This window comes from Monodon monoceros, unplaced genomic scaffold (genome assembly GCF_005190385.1).
Source record: "Monodon monoceros isolate NGI ecotype Baffin Bay Population unplaced genomic scaffold, NGI_Narwhal_1 Super_Scaffold_5, whole genome shotgun sequence".
NCBI lineage: Eukaryota > Metazoa > Chordata > Mammalia > Artiodactyla > Monodontidae > Monodon > Monodon monoceros.
In genome coordinates this window covers 99,908,958-99,928,395 of record NW_021703782.1, presented here as the reverse complement: position 1 = coordinate 99,928,395, position 19,438 = coordinate 99,908,958, and the positions used below count along the sequence as shown (strand labels likewise).

Genomic DNA, 19,438 nt, shown 5'->3' with positions numbered 1-19,438 from the left:
GTGACAGAAATAATTTGTCCCAGGTAACACAGCTGATAATGGCAAAACAAGGACTGGGGTCTTTTTACCACAAGCCAAGGCTCTCATCACTTACAGTCTATTATCTTCCTCTTCCACTATTATGGCAATGTCACATTTTTTTTTAATGATTTTTTTAAATGGGCGGAAGATCTATTTTTATTATTTATTTTAAAAATTTTCTTTTTTGGCCACACTGTGCAGCTTGTGGGATCTTAGTTCCCCAACTAGGGATTGAACCTGGGCCCATGGCAGTAAAAGCAAAAGAGTCCTAACCACTGGACCATCCCGGAATTCCCAGCAATGTCACAATTGAAATTTGCACTGCAAAAATAGATCCTAAAATTCTTTCTGCAGTCTCCTTATAACCAGACACCGAATGCCTGATACCAACGGACTCTTTGCTCCTGAAAAGATTTTAGGCCTTAGAAGAAGACAATCACATGCCAGAGTTTATCATGATAATGTACGGATTTCTTGCCATAGTGACCTGACTCACTAGGACATCAACCCAAGAAAACTAAAATAAAAATTTTTAATTTTATTAAACATTTTTGAGTACTCTGCAAATATTTCCCTATCAAATACTAGTACTAACAGCTGAAGCATATTCAGCTAATATCTGGATTAATGCCTGTTATTTGTCTTTTATTAACACTGAATCTGATTTACCTTAAATCATACTTAAATTCTCACCTTCAGTAAGCTGTTGTTCAAGGTCCTTAATCTCTTCAGTTTCTTTAGCAATTCTAGAAAGTATCTCATCCAAACGACTTTCAAGTTGTTTGTACTGCTTGTTCATAATGTCAAGCTGTTGTTCTTTACCCCTTTTCTGAGCCTTCATATGGCACTGAATTGAAAAAAAAAATTAAATCCCTAATTCTTTAAACTCTTATAAAAATAATAATCCTTAATAACATTTCTAGGGAAGAGTGGAAAAGAAAATGTAACAATTTGCATCTGTTTTGTGTCAGACACTGTTGTTTTCACATGAAGTTTTCATTTAAACTTCATGATAACTTGATGTGGAAATCATCTCCATTTTACAGATGAGCAAACTGAGGCTCAGGAAGGTTAAGTGATTTTTCCCAGGTAACAGCTAGTAGGTAATGTAGCCAATTTCAGTGTTCTTTGCACTGAACTAAAATGTATCTTTCCAAAAGGCTTCCAAAAAGTTAATTGATTATATATACATATATCCATAGGAAAAGGCTATATTCTAAAATGTTAACAAAGGTTATATCTGGGTGGAAAGATTACAGGAGATTTTTAATAAGTTTTTTTAGCTAAAAAATTTATAATAGACAAGTAATAACTTTATTAAAAAACATTAAGTATAGTTTTTAAAAAGGTTTTTTTGGGGAAATACAGACATGAAATAAATCCTTCCTTAGAATTCAAGTTTATTTTCTTTTTTTTTTAACTTCTTTATTATTGGAGTATAATTGCTTTACAATGGTGTGTTAGTTTCTGCTTTATAACAAAGTGAATCAGCTATACATATACATATATTCCCATATCTCCTCCTGCTTGCATCTCCCTCCCACCCTCCCTATCCCACCCCTCTAGGTGGTCACAAAGCACCGAGCTGATCTCCCTGTGCTATGCGGCTGCTTCCCACTAGCTATTTTACATTTGGTAGTGTATATGTGTCCATTCCACTCTCTCACTTTGTCCCAGCTTACCCTTCCCCCTCCCCGTGTCCTCAACGAGTTTATTTTCAATTCCTTATACAAAGAAACATTTTGCTTTTAAGTTCCATAAACTGGGAGTTGAGAGGGACCTCGAAGACCATTTAGCCCAGTGATTCTCAAGATGGAGGGCCCTATGGAGGCACATCCCTGCAACCACTACATACACCTGCAACCACTACATATGCCCCTGGTGGAAAACAGCTTCCACACATCCACACACACTCTGACAGTCATCGCTTTAGGGAGCTACTGTTAACTGAAAGGATTGGATTGTATTTCTCAGGTGTGCTGGGGGAAAAACTGAAAACTGATGACCTAGTCTAACTCTTCCTTTTACATGTGAGAAAACTGAATCTCAGATCCATCAAATGACTTGCCCAGGTCTCCTTAAGCAACTGTTCATATGGAGACAAAATAATTCCCCAGAGAACCTGTGTCCTCCCACTCACATCACACCCTCGCAGCTCTAGTTTGCCCCCACAGGATCAGAGGAACAGAACAATAATAAATCAAGAGAAAGTTACCAGTAGAAAGAACTATATTAGTCTGAACAACGAACTCCACGCGTCTCAAGTCTAAGACTACAATTTGATTATAAAAGAACATTTCTCAATTTTACAAGTCTGCTGCCTCCAAAGATAAGAAAGAAAGTCTCTTCATTTCTGAAGAATAAATGAGAGGCAGCTTGATTGGAAGGTTTTTATTTTACTACTGGTAAAACATGATGGATGTTCAAAACTCTTCTCCTAAATCTTCTCCCAAAATACCCATCTGAAGTCTTTCTGAAAAGATAACTGCAGATAAAACCTTAAATTCTAAGTAAATTTAGGATTTTTATGGCTCAAGAAAGAATTTTCAAAAAGATCTACACTCATATCTGTATCAATAAATCTTAAAAATTCACCATTAAAACTTCCACTGAAATCTCTACATGCAGGACAAAAAATTAGTTCAATACACCAATGATCTGCATTAAACACATGGGAGCAAAAGTAGATTCAGCGATTTTCACTACCATGGAGCTCACAATAGAGGTACTGTAAAAACAGGAACTTACATCTCTCACTCCTCCTCCTTTTTAAATCCTTTGTACACAGAGAGAGAAAATGATCATACCTTAATTTAGAATTTGTCCTGTTAAAACTGAGCCGTTGAGAACAGAGGAACTGTGGGCGGAACGCTTTCTAATGCTGTCTTGAAATTCATGTGCACTTCCCTCTCTGACAGCCACAATTTTGTAAACGCCTCTGAGCCTCTAACCTCCCAGCGCTTCAAACCACATTCCTGGCAGAGATTGAGCGGCAGCCCAGCCCGTCCAATTACAAGCAGCCTCTGAAGGCAGGCCACACCCTCCGTGCTTTAAATCACAACACAGGAAGCTTCCACAGGCCAATCACGCACAACCTTTGCAACAGATTACTACAGATTAATTGCCTTTAGCATACAGTTTGCTCCCATAGAGCATTGCTAGACAGGGAACAGGGATACAAATCTTTCTTTATTATGTTTGCTCCTGTGGTATTTCTGCTTCTGCGAATGTTTTCTAGAACTAAAATGGGATTTGATTTTTGTATAGTACCTTTTCCTTTTGAAAACTAGTTAAATGCTTATGTCTGTTGAAAACCTGGCTTGGCTCTGAGCTAATTTTAAAAATAATTAATCTCTTTAGACCTGTAACTCCTTTGTGAGGCTCTGCCTCTTCCTAAAAGGGGGTACTCTGGGAAATCATTTAATCTTTCTAAATCATATTTTCATTTTATGCAAATTTAAAAAGTCACCAGTCTCATTTGGATGCTGTAATAAAATAAAGTTCCACACCATATGTGCCTAAAACCAAGTGCAATGCAAGACACGTCACTGGCACTTAACACACTTGTTTTCCATCATATCTCAGTCATTTACTGTTTCCTAATCGCTCAAGCTTTTACTTTAAATTCTATTTGCTATTCAGAAAGATACTTCATCTGATTAGATAATAAAAGTTAAATAAAAGCCTGAATCTGCAGAAAAATATGCAGAATACCATTCTTGATTCTTTCCCTCTTGCTAAAATGTTCACATTTTGCAGCCTAAAATGGGGTGCCTAACACTGGGCATTAAGGTGACTTTGTGCAAATTAGAAAAAGATGCTCCTTCCAGGTGAACAAATTAAAAAGAGACATCCTCTGGTGCTCAGACTAAGACTGTAACCCTAAGAAGTAACCTTCACAAGTTTTAACAATACCAAAAAGGAACTTCAAAATCTGGCTTGTATGTTTCATCTCCACTATTACAGATTGATTCTGACTACCTTCAAAACTTGGATGCCTTTCCTACTTCTCATTTAACTCCTTTCTGTATGTAATTCTTTAGAGATATCCAGTGTGTATGAGACTCCCGGTATGCCAAGACTATCACAGTCCTAACTTGAAAGCAAACAGACAATCTAGGTTCTGATTACACTCATAGATCACAGAACTACAAGAGGGAGTAAAGGAGCTTTGGGTAGTGCCTATAGGCCAGTTCTTCCCTACTTTCCTTAATGCAAGCATTCATAAACATAGCACTGGCCCCCGGGGATTCAGTTCCTGTCCTCAGGGGCCTTACATGGGGTGGTAGACTTCTGAACAAATAAATATGATACAGGAAGATATCACAGACCATATTATATATTATTTAAAATCTCTAATTTTTCATGTAATGAAAATTCTTCAAGATAATCAAGACTACTTTTGGTTTCATTTTTTTTTTTTTTGCGGTACGCAGGCCTCTCACTGCTGTGGCCTCTCTCGTTGCAGAGCACAGGCTCCGGACGTGCAGGCCCAGCGGCCATGGCTCATGGGCCCAGCCGCTCCGCGGCATGTGGGATCTTCCCGGACCAGGGCACGAACCCAGGTCCCCTGCATCGGCAGGCGGACTCTCAACCACTGTGCCACCAGAGAAGCCCTGGTTTCTATTTTAATACTAAGTCTTAGGCTTTTGTTAGAAAAGACCTTATGTCTGTGATGATATGGTCACTCTTTGTCAAAATTAGCTGGCCTCCAAAAAATATCTATGATATTTTACTAAAATGTTTAAAGGGACAACTAAATAACTTGTCAAGTACATAAAGCAATTATAGTGCATTGTCTTTACCATGTTAAATTCTATGGTTTCTCATAATCCAGAGATTTTAAAGTTTTTTTTAAAAATAACCTTATTATTCAAAGTATACCAGTAAAATATGCAGGAAATATTCTTACTTCTATTTTACAAATATTGGCTAAAATATAAACCATTAGTAAGACTTTTCAGAGTAGAGACAGAAAGAGACAAGAACCTAACTCCATCATCCAGCCACCTGACCACCTCTGGCCACATTTTAGGAAGACATACTCTAGAGAAATGTTTTCTTTTTAAGGACAAAACAAAACAATATGAAACAACAAATAGCTTTAGTGGAATATTTGCATAAAGGATTAAAGAAGAGGTAGAAAAAGGACTCTGAACCCCCTCAGCTCTCCCATCTTGCCACCTTGCTGTTAAGAAAGAAGAAAATAAAACAAGGAGAGAGAAAGAGTAAGAGGTTTGGAGAGCACCTTAGAGCAGGTTACTCTTGATTTGAAATATAATGAAATTCAATTACTTAAAAAAAATAAGTATATCATTCATCAATTGTTCTACTGAAAGCTACTACCTCCATCAAGCCCTAGGTTGTTTTGTTTTAAACACACACACACACTTCATATATATGTGTGTGTGTGTATGTATATACACACATATGTATATATATAATACACATACATACACTCATATTATATATACACACACACATATAAACATATGTATTGCTCAGATTTGTGCATCAAACTAAAAGAGATTTTCAGAAAGGACTCTGAGGCTAAAAACGATGAGACATAATACCTAGAAAGAATGATATGCTCATCCCTATAGAACAAGCAAAGATCTCTTCATTTACTTACATGTTTTGGGTCTTTGGAATCCAGACTATCAATACCTATTTGCAGGTCCTTGATCTCCTTCTGCTTTTCAGCAATTTCTCCTCTTTGCTTTTCCATCTGCATTTCTAAATCCAGAGCTTCTTGGCGTAATTTATTTAGAAGCTGTATCCTACCACTCAACTGCTTGAAAAGAAAGTCTTTCTCCGCTTCTGAAATCTAATTCCCCCCCACCCCAACATACAATTAACAGAGGACAGCAACACTGATTTACAAATTTACAAAAAACAACTAGTACAATTTAAAAAGGTATTCCATGCTCTATCAGGTTTTTTTTAATAATAAAAGTAAAATGCAGGAGATACCTAGGCACTCCATTCATATCTTATACTTTTATCCTTATTATATGTAGAAAATTTTATTTTATAAAAGCTTATGAAAACAATAGCAGTAGAAATGAAGCTGTCATATTAGTATAAATAATTTATAAATTATTAATAATAATAACCATAATATTAATGGTAGCTGACTTTATATAGCACTTACCCTTGTATTAGAATATCAAGCCAACTGACAATGTAATGAAAAATTTAGGCTATATTATACTTACTCATTTAAAATAACTATTTTTTCCAAGCACATTTTGTAAGCATCCATTTACTTAAAAATTATGTACATTATTTACTTCTACCAATTTATCTATATAAAGCTTTCGCCAGTACTGTTATAAAACATTATTTAATTATTAAAATCATTCTTAATAGCTCCATCCACCTCATCTCCCATTTTCAATCCATCTTTAAGTCCTGTCAATTCTACTGCCAGATTTTACCTAGTCTTCTTTCTCTCCATGTCCACCATCACCTTTGTAGTCCAAGCCATTATCATGTCTTGCCTGTACTAAACAACAGCCTCCTAACCGATGTACACATCTCCATTTTTTCCATCTCTCTCAACCCATTTCACTCTCATCAAGTAGCAAAAGTGACCTTATAAAAATACAAATAGGATCAGCCATGCTACCACCTAAAGTCCTTCAAAGGTTTCCCATTACATTCAGAATAAAATTCAAACCCCTTAAAATGGCCTATGATGCCTGGCATGAGCTTTAACCTCATCTTCCACCACTATACTCTCCCTCACCCTGCAGAGGACTCTTTAGTCTGAAGTCTTTTGCACACACTGTCACCTCTGCCTGGAATATGCTTGCCCTTAATTCTGCCTCACTGGCTCTTTTTCATCCTTTGGGTTTCAGCCTAAATGTCACTTCCTCAGTGAGGCCTTTGTGGGTTGCAGCAATCTACATCCTCTTTACTGTCTCTCCTAATTTTCTTTTTCTTTCCCCCTTAGAACTTATGTTGTTTAACTATACATTTCTTTTAAACTTATTTTTACTTATTTTTTGCCTACTTCCTGCCCATGAGAGAGGAACACATCCGTTTTTTTCATTACTCAGGGCCCAGCTCAGTCAGCAACTGCCACATAAACTTGAATCAATTTCTAGTTACTAAATAATTTGAAACTAACGACACAGGGTTATCTTTTTAAAAGAATATATAATTTGGACTTCACCTTCTTTTCTTCCTACTATGGTATGAATACATTACCATCACAATTTTCAAATACTGATTTTTAAAAGTTGCAAATAACTAAAACCTTTTACTTACTTAAAAACTAAAATGTCAAAATACTTCCTTTTTTGAACTTTCTCCCTATGCAACTACATCATGGGTTTGAGCTGCTTGCTTCTTCATGACATCATCTTTATGTATACCATATTTTATATCATTTATATTTTTGCTACTCATGTTTAATAATGTTCATTGTAGAGGTGTTTTCTGGCTCTTAATCTAGGTTCCAGGATCTTAAAGGTGGTGAGTGCTTAATTAAATTAGGAGAGATATATTAGGAAGCAGCTTCCCTGGGTAAACTGGACACTTTCATAATACAGTAGACTGAATATATCTTTTTACATAAATGGTTAAGTAACGAGTATCTATACACTCTATTAAATGCTAATAGGATGTCATCCTGAATGGAAGGAAATGAAATTGGAAAACGCTAGAACCATATCTGACTCTGAAATTTGTTATTCCGTAATTAATTAGGCAGCACTGATATAAAGATTTTTTTTACACGGTTATGAAGAGGGAAACACATTTCATTTTTGGTATTTTCTCTTAGCAAAGCAGCTTTACTTTTACTTACTTTTTTAAGTTGTATAGCTTCTTCCAGTTGTTTAAATTCTCCAGTAGCTCTTAAAATTTGTTGTTCTGCCTTTTCTATTTCATCATGCAGTTCTGATAGTCGAGCTTGTGCTGCAAATTTAAAAACCATGCACACAGGCACACAAGAAAAATCTTGAATTCTCAAATTTCTACCTTTTTCTTAGCAATAACTTCCTCCAATTAAATTCTGCAATTATACAACACAGGAATAAAAAAAAAAGTAATTTCTTATGATTGTCTTCCTATTAGTTAATCTCTAGAATAGTTTCATGATATGCCATAGAGCTATAATTGATCCATTTATTTGTAAAATCCTAACATAAAAGGGGCTCTACTTGATACTCCCAACATTAAAGAACTCTTTTGAAAGAATAAGGATTTTATTTGTAAATATGTGCTTACATGTCACCAAGTTATAATTAGGTTTAGAGTATTAAAAACCTGTGTTAGAGACAAATGCTTTATGATGGGATTCAATATCAAGAAATTCACTACTGATTTGGTAATCCCAAATCAGTGACTTTCCACCTCAAATTCCTGATTTCTTTCTCCCTCCCTGCCTCCTATAAAACTATGAGCCCCTTGAGGCTGGTGTGATTTAGTTTCGCTTTCCCTTTCCAGAGCCTTGCATACAGTATACGCAGGCACGGACAATTCGGCCTCTTTTCTCCCCTCTCCAAGTCAACCGCTATTGGCCTTCCATGTATTCCATTTAGCTGCCAACCAAGGGAAGATGGGCTACTCATCTCATTGCTTGAGATCCCCACAATGGGTCATGATTACTAGTGAGATGAATGAACTCAGGTCTGCTTTCTCCTTCCACCATATGCATACAGCTAAGTGAGGAAGTGGGTCCAAAGTTTGCCATTTGGAAGGTCTCTAAGTGTCCCCTTGGATTGATTTCTTCCTCTTTGTGACTTGCCAGGAAGTGATAAGATTCCTTGAATTAGATGACTGGGGGCGGGGTGCGGTTGACGAGGTGGAGTGTGGGGCAGGTCAAGAAGAGTCAGAGGCCAGCCTCAGGCCTAAGCCTAAGGAGAGTGCACTGATCCAGTTTATCCAAAGCACTACTTTAGGTTTTGGCGACATGTATAGGAATCAATAACTTTACTTGCTTCAATTATTACTAATTATGTCTTTGAATGTGTAAGTCCAATGGTGAGGAGCACCTGTTGGCAGGATGAAATTTAAGCATTCTTGGAGCCCCTGGACATGCTGCTATCAAATAACGGTCAAAAACCCCATTCTTCATAACAGGAATCATTAAAAAATAATCTGCTCAATGAATCACTGCTTTTGTTTTAGACGTCTCATGTAAACAACAATATAATAAATAACTTTAGCATGTTTAACTAGAAGAATTAAAAAACAAAATTTGTTTATATATTCAATTCTTTTGTATTTTTAAAGAATTTAAAGTAACTTTTTTTAACCTGCACTTATTTTGTTTTCTTTGTCTTCCAGTCGTGTGTCCAGTGGCGTATGGGCTCTCAAGTTCACATGTTCATTTCTAAGTTGTTCCCCTTCATCTGGATCCATCCTCTTGATCTCTACTAGCTGGGCATTATCGGTAATATAACTCTCTGTGGCAAACATATTTCTCTTGTATCTGGATTTGCCAATGTAAGGGCTTTCGTCTGGGGCTTTATCAATGTCAACATACTAGAAACAAAATAAATAAATCTTATGACTTAATAAGTAACTGCTATGCAGTCGAGTGACATTATTCATTTTATTAATGAAGAATATATCACAGAATTGCCTAAATAGTAATCCTACACACATAGAAGTTTAAAAAAATATATAATTCTTTTATCTTATTCTTAATATACTAAAAAGGAACTAGAACAAAAAATGGTCTCAAAAGGATTACTCCTCCTATCCCCAAACAGTGAGCTGGATTGACTAAGAAAGTGCCTACAGTTATGTGGTTTTTGTTGTTGTTTTTAGCACTGCTGTATCTCTCAGATCAGAAATCTACATGTTTTATTTTGGTTTCTTGGCTGATATATAAGTAAAATACCAGTCTAATAAATTTTAAATGTTGAATTTTTACTAAAATAATTTTTCATAAAAATTTAGTATTTACTAAATACTAAATTTTTACTAAATCATATTTGATATGACATTTTATTATGATATATTATTTTATATGATACTGACTGGAGCCTGGAAGTTAAACAGTTCCCTGTTGCAGTGGCATTTATGGTATTTGTACAAATAATGGTTGACTAATAGTGAACCCACTGATTATTGAAAAAACAATGTAGGGAGATGCCTATTCCATGGTCACTGAAGCAGGCAGTGCACTCTTCCTGGAGGTGTGGATTTAAGGAAGCTGATCAACCACACTCTTGAGTGAGGTAACAGGATTAGAAGGGCTGCTTATGGTTACGAATATGGATGTGGGCAAATATCCTCTTGGGGCTTTTAACCTCTTTTGGACACTGCTCTACCTCACTGAGCCAAATAATTCACAGATTCAACCAAAATACTCTGCTGGTATCTTAAGAAAAACATGGGGTGGTTATTGATAAAATCATTTGAACATCTCCACCACCCTGCCCTCCCCTGCCCCATTCTATGCTGGCTTTAACTGTGGGTTACTACAAAATCAAAATAACTCACCTCTGATGGATAATAATTCAGTGGCTCAAATTTAGCATCAATTTTATAAAAAGCCAATTCCTGTTCCAGTTCATACTGTTTCTGACATGCTCGAGTTAGTTCCATGGTCTTCTGTCTTAGCTATTGGCCCAATTTGATATGAAACAACACATAGATTCAGTAAGTTGGTATAAAGGTACAGTGGTGTGGCAAGCTCTAATTATAACTGATAATTAGATTTTTAAAAATCCCACAGCAAATAGAATAACATTAAGAGCATTTTATCTTAATTCTAAAGTATTACAAAGAATGAAATACAAAATTATCATTTCATAAGAGATCACATAAAAGACCTTTGAAGTTTATATGTTATTTCAGGATACAATGAATAAAAGTTTTAAAAATCATTTAAATTTGCTTTATCCAAACATGAAAATAACTCTGTATCAATTATTTTTAAGTAACTAGTCTACTAAGTACCTGCTTCCTGATTTCCCAATAACTGGTACTAATTTATTTAACTGACTCATGATAGTTTCAAATCATGGATAGAAATGATATTTGACACTTATTACTAAGAAATTAGAAGGAGTGAGAAGGATGAAAATAGGAGATTGGTTTTAATTGTTGTACTGATGTTGCTGTAGTATTTTGGCTAATGGCATCTCAGTTTTAAGTGTTCAGAACATTATTCTTTGTAATGGAGGATAAGGGATGTGAATAAGCTCAATCAGATCCAAATATAGGATATTAAATTTTTAATAAAATAATCCTACTGTAATTACAACTTTTCAGTTATTCTTAGAAATTTTAGGAGCTAGAAGAAAAATCATCTAATCTAACCCTCTGAATTTATAAATAAAGAAACTGAGTCCCAGATTGGTGAACTGACTTGTCAAAAGTTACATCATTAGATTAGTGGCAGAAGTTAAATATTTTATTAACTACCAGTACCAGTCCCCTTTCTACTAAAGCAATCCTTGAGTTCATTTCAAAGGTCCACTAAGTGATTTCTGCTTTTTCATTCCCCCCAGCATCTGACAGTAGATACCAGACAAAAAAAGGCATGCAGAAACACTTCTTTAATATAAAAATGCAAGCTGAAGAAAATAAAACATAAACGAACATGAACATTTTACAAGGCCCGTGAAATCAAAGTCGTGCATGATTTAGCTTTCAGTCACCTCCTGATTATCCAGCTAAGTGGAAGTAAGGCTAACCTGGATAACAGGTAATTCTGACTGAGTACTCACTGTATGCCAGACACCATGCTAAGCATTTGACATACGCCATCTCACTGAATCTTCACAACTACCCTATGAGATGATAAACGCTGTACAGAGAGGTTAAATAACTTGTCCAATTGCACAGCTGGTAGTGGAAGAGGCAGAGTTCAGTTCCAAGTTTCCCAATTTCAAATCCGACACTCTATTATACTACACTGCCTTCGATGTCCTGCTGCAGGGTGTCAAGCACATTACCCACGTTGATGCTTTCACTGAATGCTCACAAGTCCCTGAGTCCCCAGAAGGCAACTCACAACCGACAATGTCAACTAATCTTGCGCTTCTCTCCCTAAAGATCAGTGGCAGTGGGGACAAACAAAGGCAAATGTGACTGAACAGTGGAGGCTATAGGGACTGGTCTCCACAGGCAAATACAGTTGACCCTTGAACAATGTCGGTTCGAACTGAGCAGGTTCACTTACACATACTTTTCAATAGTAAATACTATAGTACTAGACAGTTGGTGGTTGTTTGAATCTGTGGATGCCGAGGAACTAAGGATATTGAGGACCAACTATAAGTTATACGTGGACTAACCCCTGTGTTGTTCAAGGCTCAACTTTAATAATGAATACTCTGTGCATCTTAAAGTACTTTTGTGTCTTTTACAGCAGTAGGCTTAGCATATAGTAAGCATTCAATAAATGTCCTTTGAAGAAATGCACAAATGGGAGCAAAGTGGGAGTCAAAGCCCGGGAAAGTATTAGCTGTGGATAATCAAGAGCTGACTGCAGTTAACATATTTACCAATAGGAAAAATGATACAAATTCTTTCCCCCACATTCAAATTCACTCTCCTATGTAAACAATCATTAAAAAAAATTATACATACACACAAGCACATTTCTCAAAAGGCGAGCCAGTTTCAAAACTTAAAATGTACATAAGGATATTAATACAAGTTTTCATGCAAACCATGAAAAACATAGTATACAATTCAGTCCTGAACAAACTACCTTTAAGGAAGAATAAAGAATCAGCAAAGGGTCTGCAAGAAACCAAAACAAGGGCTAAAAGGAGAAAGAAGCAAACAGATACCATCACCTGGAGAATTCTAGAGAGTGAGGCTATAACAACATAAGCTGCTCTTTACTGACAACTTACCTTAGGAAGATATGGTTATTAATACCTGCATTATTCTTACATGGACACATTTTATCATCATTCTAATGGAGTTTCATATTTACCACCTTCCATTATTTAGCTTGATTCATTTCAAATCATTTTCATGTTCATAACCTCACTTAGTCCTCACAACTCTGTGGGGCTGGCAGGACAGGTAAATCATCCTCATTTTAAAAATGAGGAAACAAGTACAGGAGTTTAAATAACTTGCAAAAAGACAATGAGTAACATTAATATTAAAGTTAACATTTGTTGGTGGCAGGAGAGGGGGACTACTACAGGTTAAATGGCCACCAGAAGTTTTCCTTCAATGTTACAATGCTTCATTTATAAGTTAATTGACTTACTATATGAGGAATTATTATATGAAACTAGAAAACATTATACAACTATAGGTGATATTATCACCAGATATTCTGCATAAGATAATGGAAAATGTTTTTCAAATGTAGGCTCTTGGAATAAGACACAGAATTTTTTTTTTTTAACATGGAATAGTCCTTTGGAATAATAAAAGAACTGGCAAAACAATATGAATTTGAAGAAGAAATACAAAATAGCTAAGAAATACATATGCAGTACTCAGCTCTCCAATACCTAAAGAAATGCGAAATTAAAGCAATGAGATTCCATTTTTCTCTATCCTATATACAAGTTCAAAATAATACTATCAAGTGGGGGTGGGCTCTTTCGCCCACTGCTATAGAAGTGTGAAGCAGTTATAAGCTTTTTGAGGGGTAACATTAATAGCTATCAAAATTTAAAACTTATAGTGGTTATGCTAAGGAAGTACTAGTATGAATGCGTAAGGTATATATATATAAAGGTTTTCTCTATAGTATTGTTTCTAATAACAAAAAAGTGGAAGCAACTTAAATATTCATCAATAAGAGAAGGTTAAATAAATCATGGAAAATCCGTATAGTGGAACACAATATACACTTTGAAAAGAATTTATGTGTGTGTGTATATATGTGTGCACACATATACACGTGTATGTATTTTTTTAACTTGGACAGCTGTCCAATGATATACTGTTTTGTAAAAAATAAGATGGCAGAATTTTAAAAAATATATAGTAAAATTTTTTTAAATCACAAAACATTCAAAAATATATATAATTACATATACACTATGTAATTATATATATATATTGTATAAGCATAGAAAACAAAAAGGATACATATTAACCTCCAAGGAATGTGGCAGGGGAAGAGTGAAACCTTCATTTTCTAGTGTATACATTTGTGTTGTCTGAATTTGTTATAATAAACATATAGTAACTTTGTATATAAAGTGTTTTTAAATAGTTAATGATAAAAGTAACATAATGACTCAAAAAGAGCACAGTCTGTCTTCTAACTGAAAACAGTTACAGGAAAAAAAAACGAACAAAAACTGTTGACAGTTTACAAAACATTTATTTACAGCATAAACATATCAACATAATAAACGAACAAAAGAGAAAACTAGGCAACTATAATAATCCATAATTTTGGGATAGCACACAAATATAAAATAAAATATTTTGCCATGATTTTCAATGGGTTGACTTAACGTGCACCAGGGAGTCAGCATATGGAAATCATAATGTTTTTTTGTCTTAATAATACAAGATGAATTCTACACTATGAAAAAGATCAATAACTCAGGAAAATTTATTAAATGTTCACAAATATCAAGTGATACCAAAGTAAGTACTGTGCTTATTTTAAGTACTGTTTTATTTTTGTATTTAAAATACAACTGTTAAGTGATGGCACAAAGAGTTCACTGCTAAAATAAAACTGATTGTAATATGTCTTCAATGATTTAATTACTCATCATTCCACTCTATTATGGAATGGAGTGCAACAGATCTATGCATATTATAAGACCATTGATAATCACTGGATTATTAACATCATATATAATATGCCTTCAGAATACAGCAGACATATTTGAAAACTACCTTCAAATAAGAGGCATATGAAGGAAGCCACAAATGCTCCGAATGTTTGACTAACAGAGCTGGGAAAGCTGCCCTGTCTTTTATCGTGTCCCCCTGACAAAGAAGAGCTCAAGAAAGAGGTAATTAAGTAGTATTTGGATTTCAAGTAACAATTTCCCTCTCTACACAGAGGAGGGAACGCTTTTTTTTCTTGCTTAAAAATGTAAGTGCTTAGGCAGAATTCTTGTCAACAAATCAAGTAACTAAGCCAGAATGCCAATCTTGAAAGGGGGATGCAAAAAAAAAAAAAAAAAAGATAACTGTATCAAGGATTCTGCTAATTATATGAGAAATACAATTCTCTAAGTTATGCACAGATCAGAAAAAGAACTGTCAAAAGAAAAAGAAAAGAGAGTACCAATAGCTATTTTTTTCTTCAAGGAAAATAGACTAATAATTTTACAGAATCAAATTATCAAGGTTGAAAAGGGCTTTTAGGGTGATTTAGTCCATCTCCCTGACCAATGTTTTTTTTTATCTTTTCCCTAAACCCTGAGCACATGGCCTGTTTCAGTGATAGCAAACACATTCCAGAGTTATCACATTTTATCTCAAGACAGCTATTATATAGATTTCTTCTTCATTACTAAATGAAAAACTGTTTTCCTATAATTCTATTTGCCATTTCTTAATTTTAACTCTTGGTACCTTCATCAATAACTCCAGTCCCTCTTCCATGAAACAGTCCTTTGACTATCCGAAGGCAATTGTCACAGCTCACTGGGTCTCCTCTTCTCCAGCCTGGACACCCCTGTTGCTTTGGCCACTTCTCAGACATGGTCTCAAGACCTTTGAAGCCTCTGGGTCAGGTACCTTCTGAAGATATGCTATCTAGTCTGTCTAAATCTTTCTCTTTTAAGATATCTTTTTTACCTATTTTAACCGTAAAGCCAAATTATTTAAAATTTAAACATTAAAGATATGCATATATGGCAATTTGAAAGTACTCTATAATTCTACTCCCCTAAAATAACTGCTGTCAAGAATTTGGTATACATTCTACCATTTGACTTACACATACTTATACTATTATATACTTCCTTTATATATAGGACCATACTTGATATACAGCTTGCTTTTTTTCATATAGCAATATATGTTAGACATCTTTCCATATGAGGATATACAGCTCTGCCTTCCTTTGATAAGAACACTATTATTCTACCACATGGATATCTACTGAGGGACATTTTAGTTATTCTCAATATTTTGCTAATATAGACAATAATGTAGTCAATGTCCTTGTATATATATGTGTATATGTATATTTATATACATATACGCATGTATCTACATATATATCTTTATACATTCTTGTACCATTTCTACAGACTATATTATTAGAAATATATATTATATTATACTATAACTTACATAATAACCAATAAATAATATAAATATTATATACAATATTTCCAATATACAGGACATAGGGTACATCCATTTAAATTTGGATAATTTTGCCAAATTGCTTTCTAAAAGTTTTTGCCAACGTACAGCCTCACCAACGGTGTTGTTGTCTAAAAAAATACAGACATCTAAGGGCAGTCTGACCAACTCCCCACGGTGTGGGGCTTCATCTTCCTCATTTGTTCTGGATATCATACTTTCACATAACACAGCTCAAGACAGTATGCATCTTTTGGGCAACCATACCATAGAGTGTGCAGTCAACTACAACCTGTCAAACCAGTTGCACATATTTCTGTTAAACCACATCTTCCCCATTTTATAGTCAGGAAGTTGTGTTTTTAGACCTAAGAACAAAGAATTTTCTATTTCAAGAGAATATAGTCAAGGCAATGTAAAATACGGACTTACCAGTTCATTTTTCGTGTTTAGGTTACTCTCTAGCTCCTCACAGCTCTGTTTTTGTAACATGGCCTCCTCTTTTAATGATTTGTTCAACTTATCTTGATTTTTAATTTCCTCGAGGAACCTTGTTTGTTTGCTTTTAAGCTCTTCAGTTTCCATCACCTTCTTCTCCAGGTCTCTTTCCAGTCTTTCTACCTCTTCTGCTAGTACAAATTTAATAGTTTATTGATCATTATATTTTCTATTTGAAGAAACATAAGACTATTTCTCAAATAATAGCAAAAGAAGTCTTAGAATAGTATATATACAATTCTACTTTTAAAATTATTCACTATGGTTTTGGAAAAAAAGATTATTTTGAGCTAGAAAGTGATTTCTATTAAGAGGTAAGAAGGTATTACCATGTGGATAACAATTTTAAAAGATAACACAAAAATAAGGTGACTACAGGTGCGTGGGTTTATCTCTGGGCTTTCTATCCTGTTCCGTTGATCTATATTTCTGTTTTTGTGCCAGTACCATAATGTCTTGATTACTGTAGCTTTGTAGTATAGTCTGAAGTCTGGGAGCCTGATTCCTCCAGCTCCATTTTTCTTTCTCAAGATTGCTTTGGGGCTTCCCTGGTGGCGCAGTGGTTAAGAATCTGCCTGCCAATGAAGGTGACACGGGTTTGGGCCCTGGCCCGGGAAGATCCCACACGCCGTGAAGCAACTAAGTCTGTGCACCACAACTACTGAGCCTGCGCTCTAGAGCCCGCGAGCCACAACTACTGAGCCTGCGTGCCACAACTACTGAAGCCTGCATGCCTAGAGCCCGTGCTCCGCAACAAGAGAAGCCACTGCAATGAGAAGCCCATGCACCGCAACAAAGGGTAGCCCCCGCTCGCTGCAACTAGAGAAAGGCCGCGCGCAGCAACAAAGACCCAATGCAGCCAAAAATAAATAAATAAAAAATAAATTTAAAATTAAAAAAAGGGCTTCCCTGGTGGCGCAGTGGTTGAGAGTCTGCCTGCCAGTGCAGGGGACATGGGTTCGAGCCCTGGTCTGGGAGGATCCCACATGCCGCGGAGCAACTGGGCCCATGAGCCACAACTACTGAGCCTGCGCGTCTGGAGCCTGTGCTCCGCAACAAGAGAGGCCGCGATAGTGAGGCCTGCGCACCGCGATGAAGAGTGGCCCCCACTCGCCGCAACTAGAGAAAGCCCTCACACAGAAATGAAGACCCAACACAGCAAAAATAAATACATAAATTAATTAATTAAAGAAAATTTTAAAAATACTTCTTAAAAAAAAGATTGCTTTGGCTATTTGGGGTCTTTTGTGTTTCCATACAAATTGTGAAATTTTTTGTTCTAGTCCTGTGAAAAATGCCAGTGGTAGGTTGATAGGGATTGCATTGAATCTGTAGATTGCTTTGGGTAGTATAGTCATTTTCACAATGTTGATTCTTCTAATCCAAGAACATGGTATACCTCTCCATCTGTTTGTATCATCTTTAATTTCTTTCATCAGTGTCTTATAGTTTTCTGCATACAGGTCTTTTGTCTCCTTAGGTAGGTTTATTCCTAGGTATTTTATTCTTTTTGTTGCAATGGTAAATGGGAGTGTTTCCTTAATTTCTCTTTCAGATTTTTCATCATTAGTGTATAGGAATGCAAGAGATTTCTGTGCATTAATTTTGTATCTTGCTACTTTACCAAATTCATTGATTAGCTCTAATAGTTTTCTGGTAGCATGTTTAGGATTCTCTATGTATAGTATCATGTCATCTGCAAACAGTGACAGCTTTACTTCATCTTTTCCAATTTGGATTCCTTTTATTTCTTTTTCTTCTCTGATTGCTGTGGCTAAAACTTCCAAAACTATGTTGAATAACAGTGGTGAGAGTGGACAACCTTGTCTTGTTCCTGATCTTAGAGGAAATGGTTTCAGTTTTTCACCATTGAGAATGATGTTGGCTGTGGGTTTGTCATATATGGCCTTTATTATGTTGAGGTAAGCTCCCTCTATGCCTACTTTCTAGAGGGTTTTTATCACAAATGGGTGTTGAATTTTGTCGAAAACTTTTTCCACCTGCATGCTTTTATTCACACCTTCTCCCTGGAACTGTCTTCCTCTATCTCCTACTGGCGTATTTTGCATCCTCCAGGTCTTAGTTTTAAAAACTATTCTGAGAAGCCTGCCCTGACTCTACCCTCCCCAGGTTGGACACTTCTCAGGGATGCTATGATGCCACCCTGCACCTCTGACGCAGTCCTCATCACAGAGGGAGTTGGAAAATGTGATCAAATAGCTTGGCTGTCTGCCTTCTCCACTAAAGTTTTGCGAAAACAGAAACTGCATCTATCTGTATTACCACTGGGTCCCAAGAGCTCAGCATCACTAAAAGCTCTTAATTAACATCCAAAGTTGTGAATGAATTATAAGTACTTTAAACATTTCCCCAAACAGTATATTTATATAATGACTTCCCTTTGCATTATTTATATTTTTTAATGATTCCAAAACATCAACTTCTGGGTAACAAAGGTTGAGTTAGTGGGATCCGAAACAAATAAAAATCTACCATTTCTCAAGTATTGGATCAAACCATATGAAACTGTTGTTTTTATAAGTCAAAATGGACTAACATCAATTTCAAATGGTTGAACATACAGGCTCATGCCCTAACATTATCATGTTAGGCTATTTCATACCTTCCTCTTCCCTTCAAACCTCCCATACTCCTTCTATTTTCTTTTTTTTCCAATCTTTTTTTT

At 35.6% G+C, this 19,438-nt stretch overlaps 1 protein-coding gene across 5 annotated transcripts in view; it reads right to left on the bottom strand.

Annotated features, from left to right (window-relative positions):
- CNTRL (centriolin) overlaps nt 1-19,438 on the bottom strand; it is an 87,414-nt gene that overhangs the window by 49,100 nt on the left and 18,876 nt on the right. For 3 of the 5 annotated variants that reach the window (XM_029202661.1, XM_029202664.1, XM_029202662.1), the window contains exons 7-12: nt 16,687-16,883; nt 10,486-10,605; nt 9,291-9,519; nt 7,838-7,947; nt 5,654-5,848; nt 715-868 (exon numbers count right to left, since the gene is read on the bottom strand). In XM_029202661.1, coding sequence (XP_029058494.1) covers nt 715-868; nt 5,654-5,848; nt 7,838-7,947; nt 9,291-9,519; nt 10,486-10,605; nt 16,687-16,883 — 1,005 coding nt within the window. Of the gene's footprint in view, nt 1-714; nt 869-2,828; nt 3,025-5,653; nt 5,849-7,837; nt 7,948-9,290; nt 9,520-10,485; nt 10,606-16,686; nt 16,884-19,438 lie in introns of those variants that run through there. The other 2 variants (XM_029202663.1, XM_029202666.1) reach the window with 2 other exon arrangements.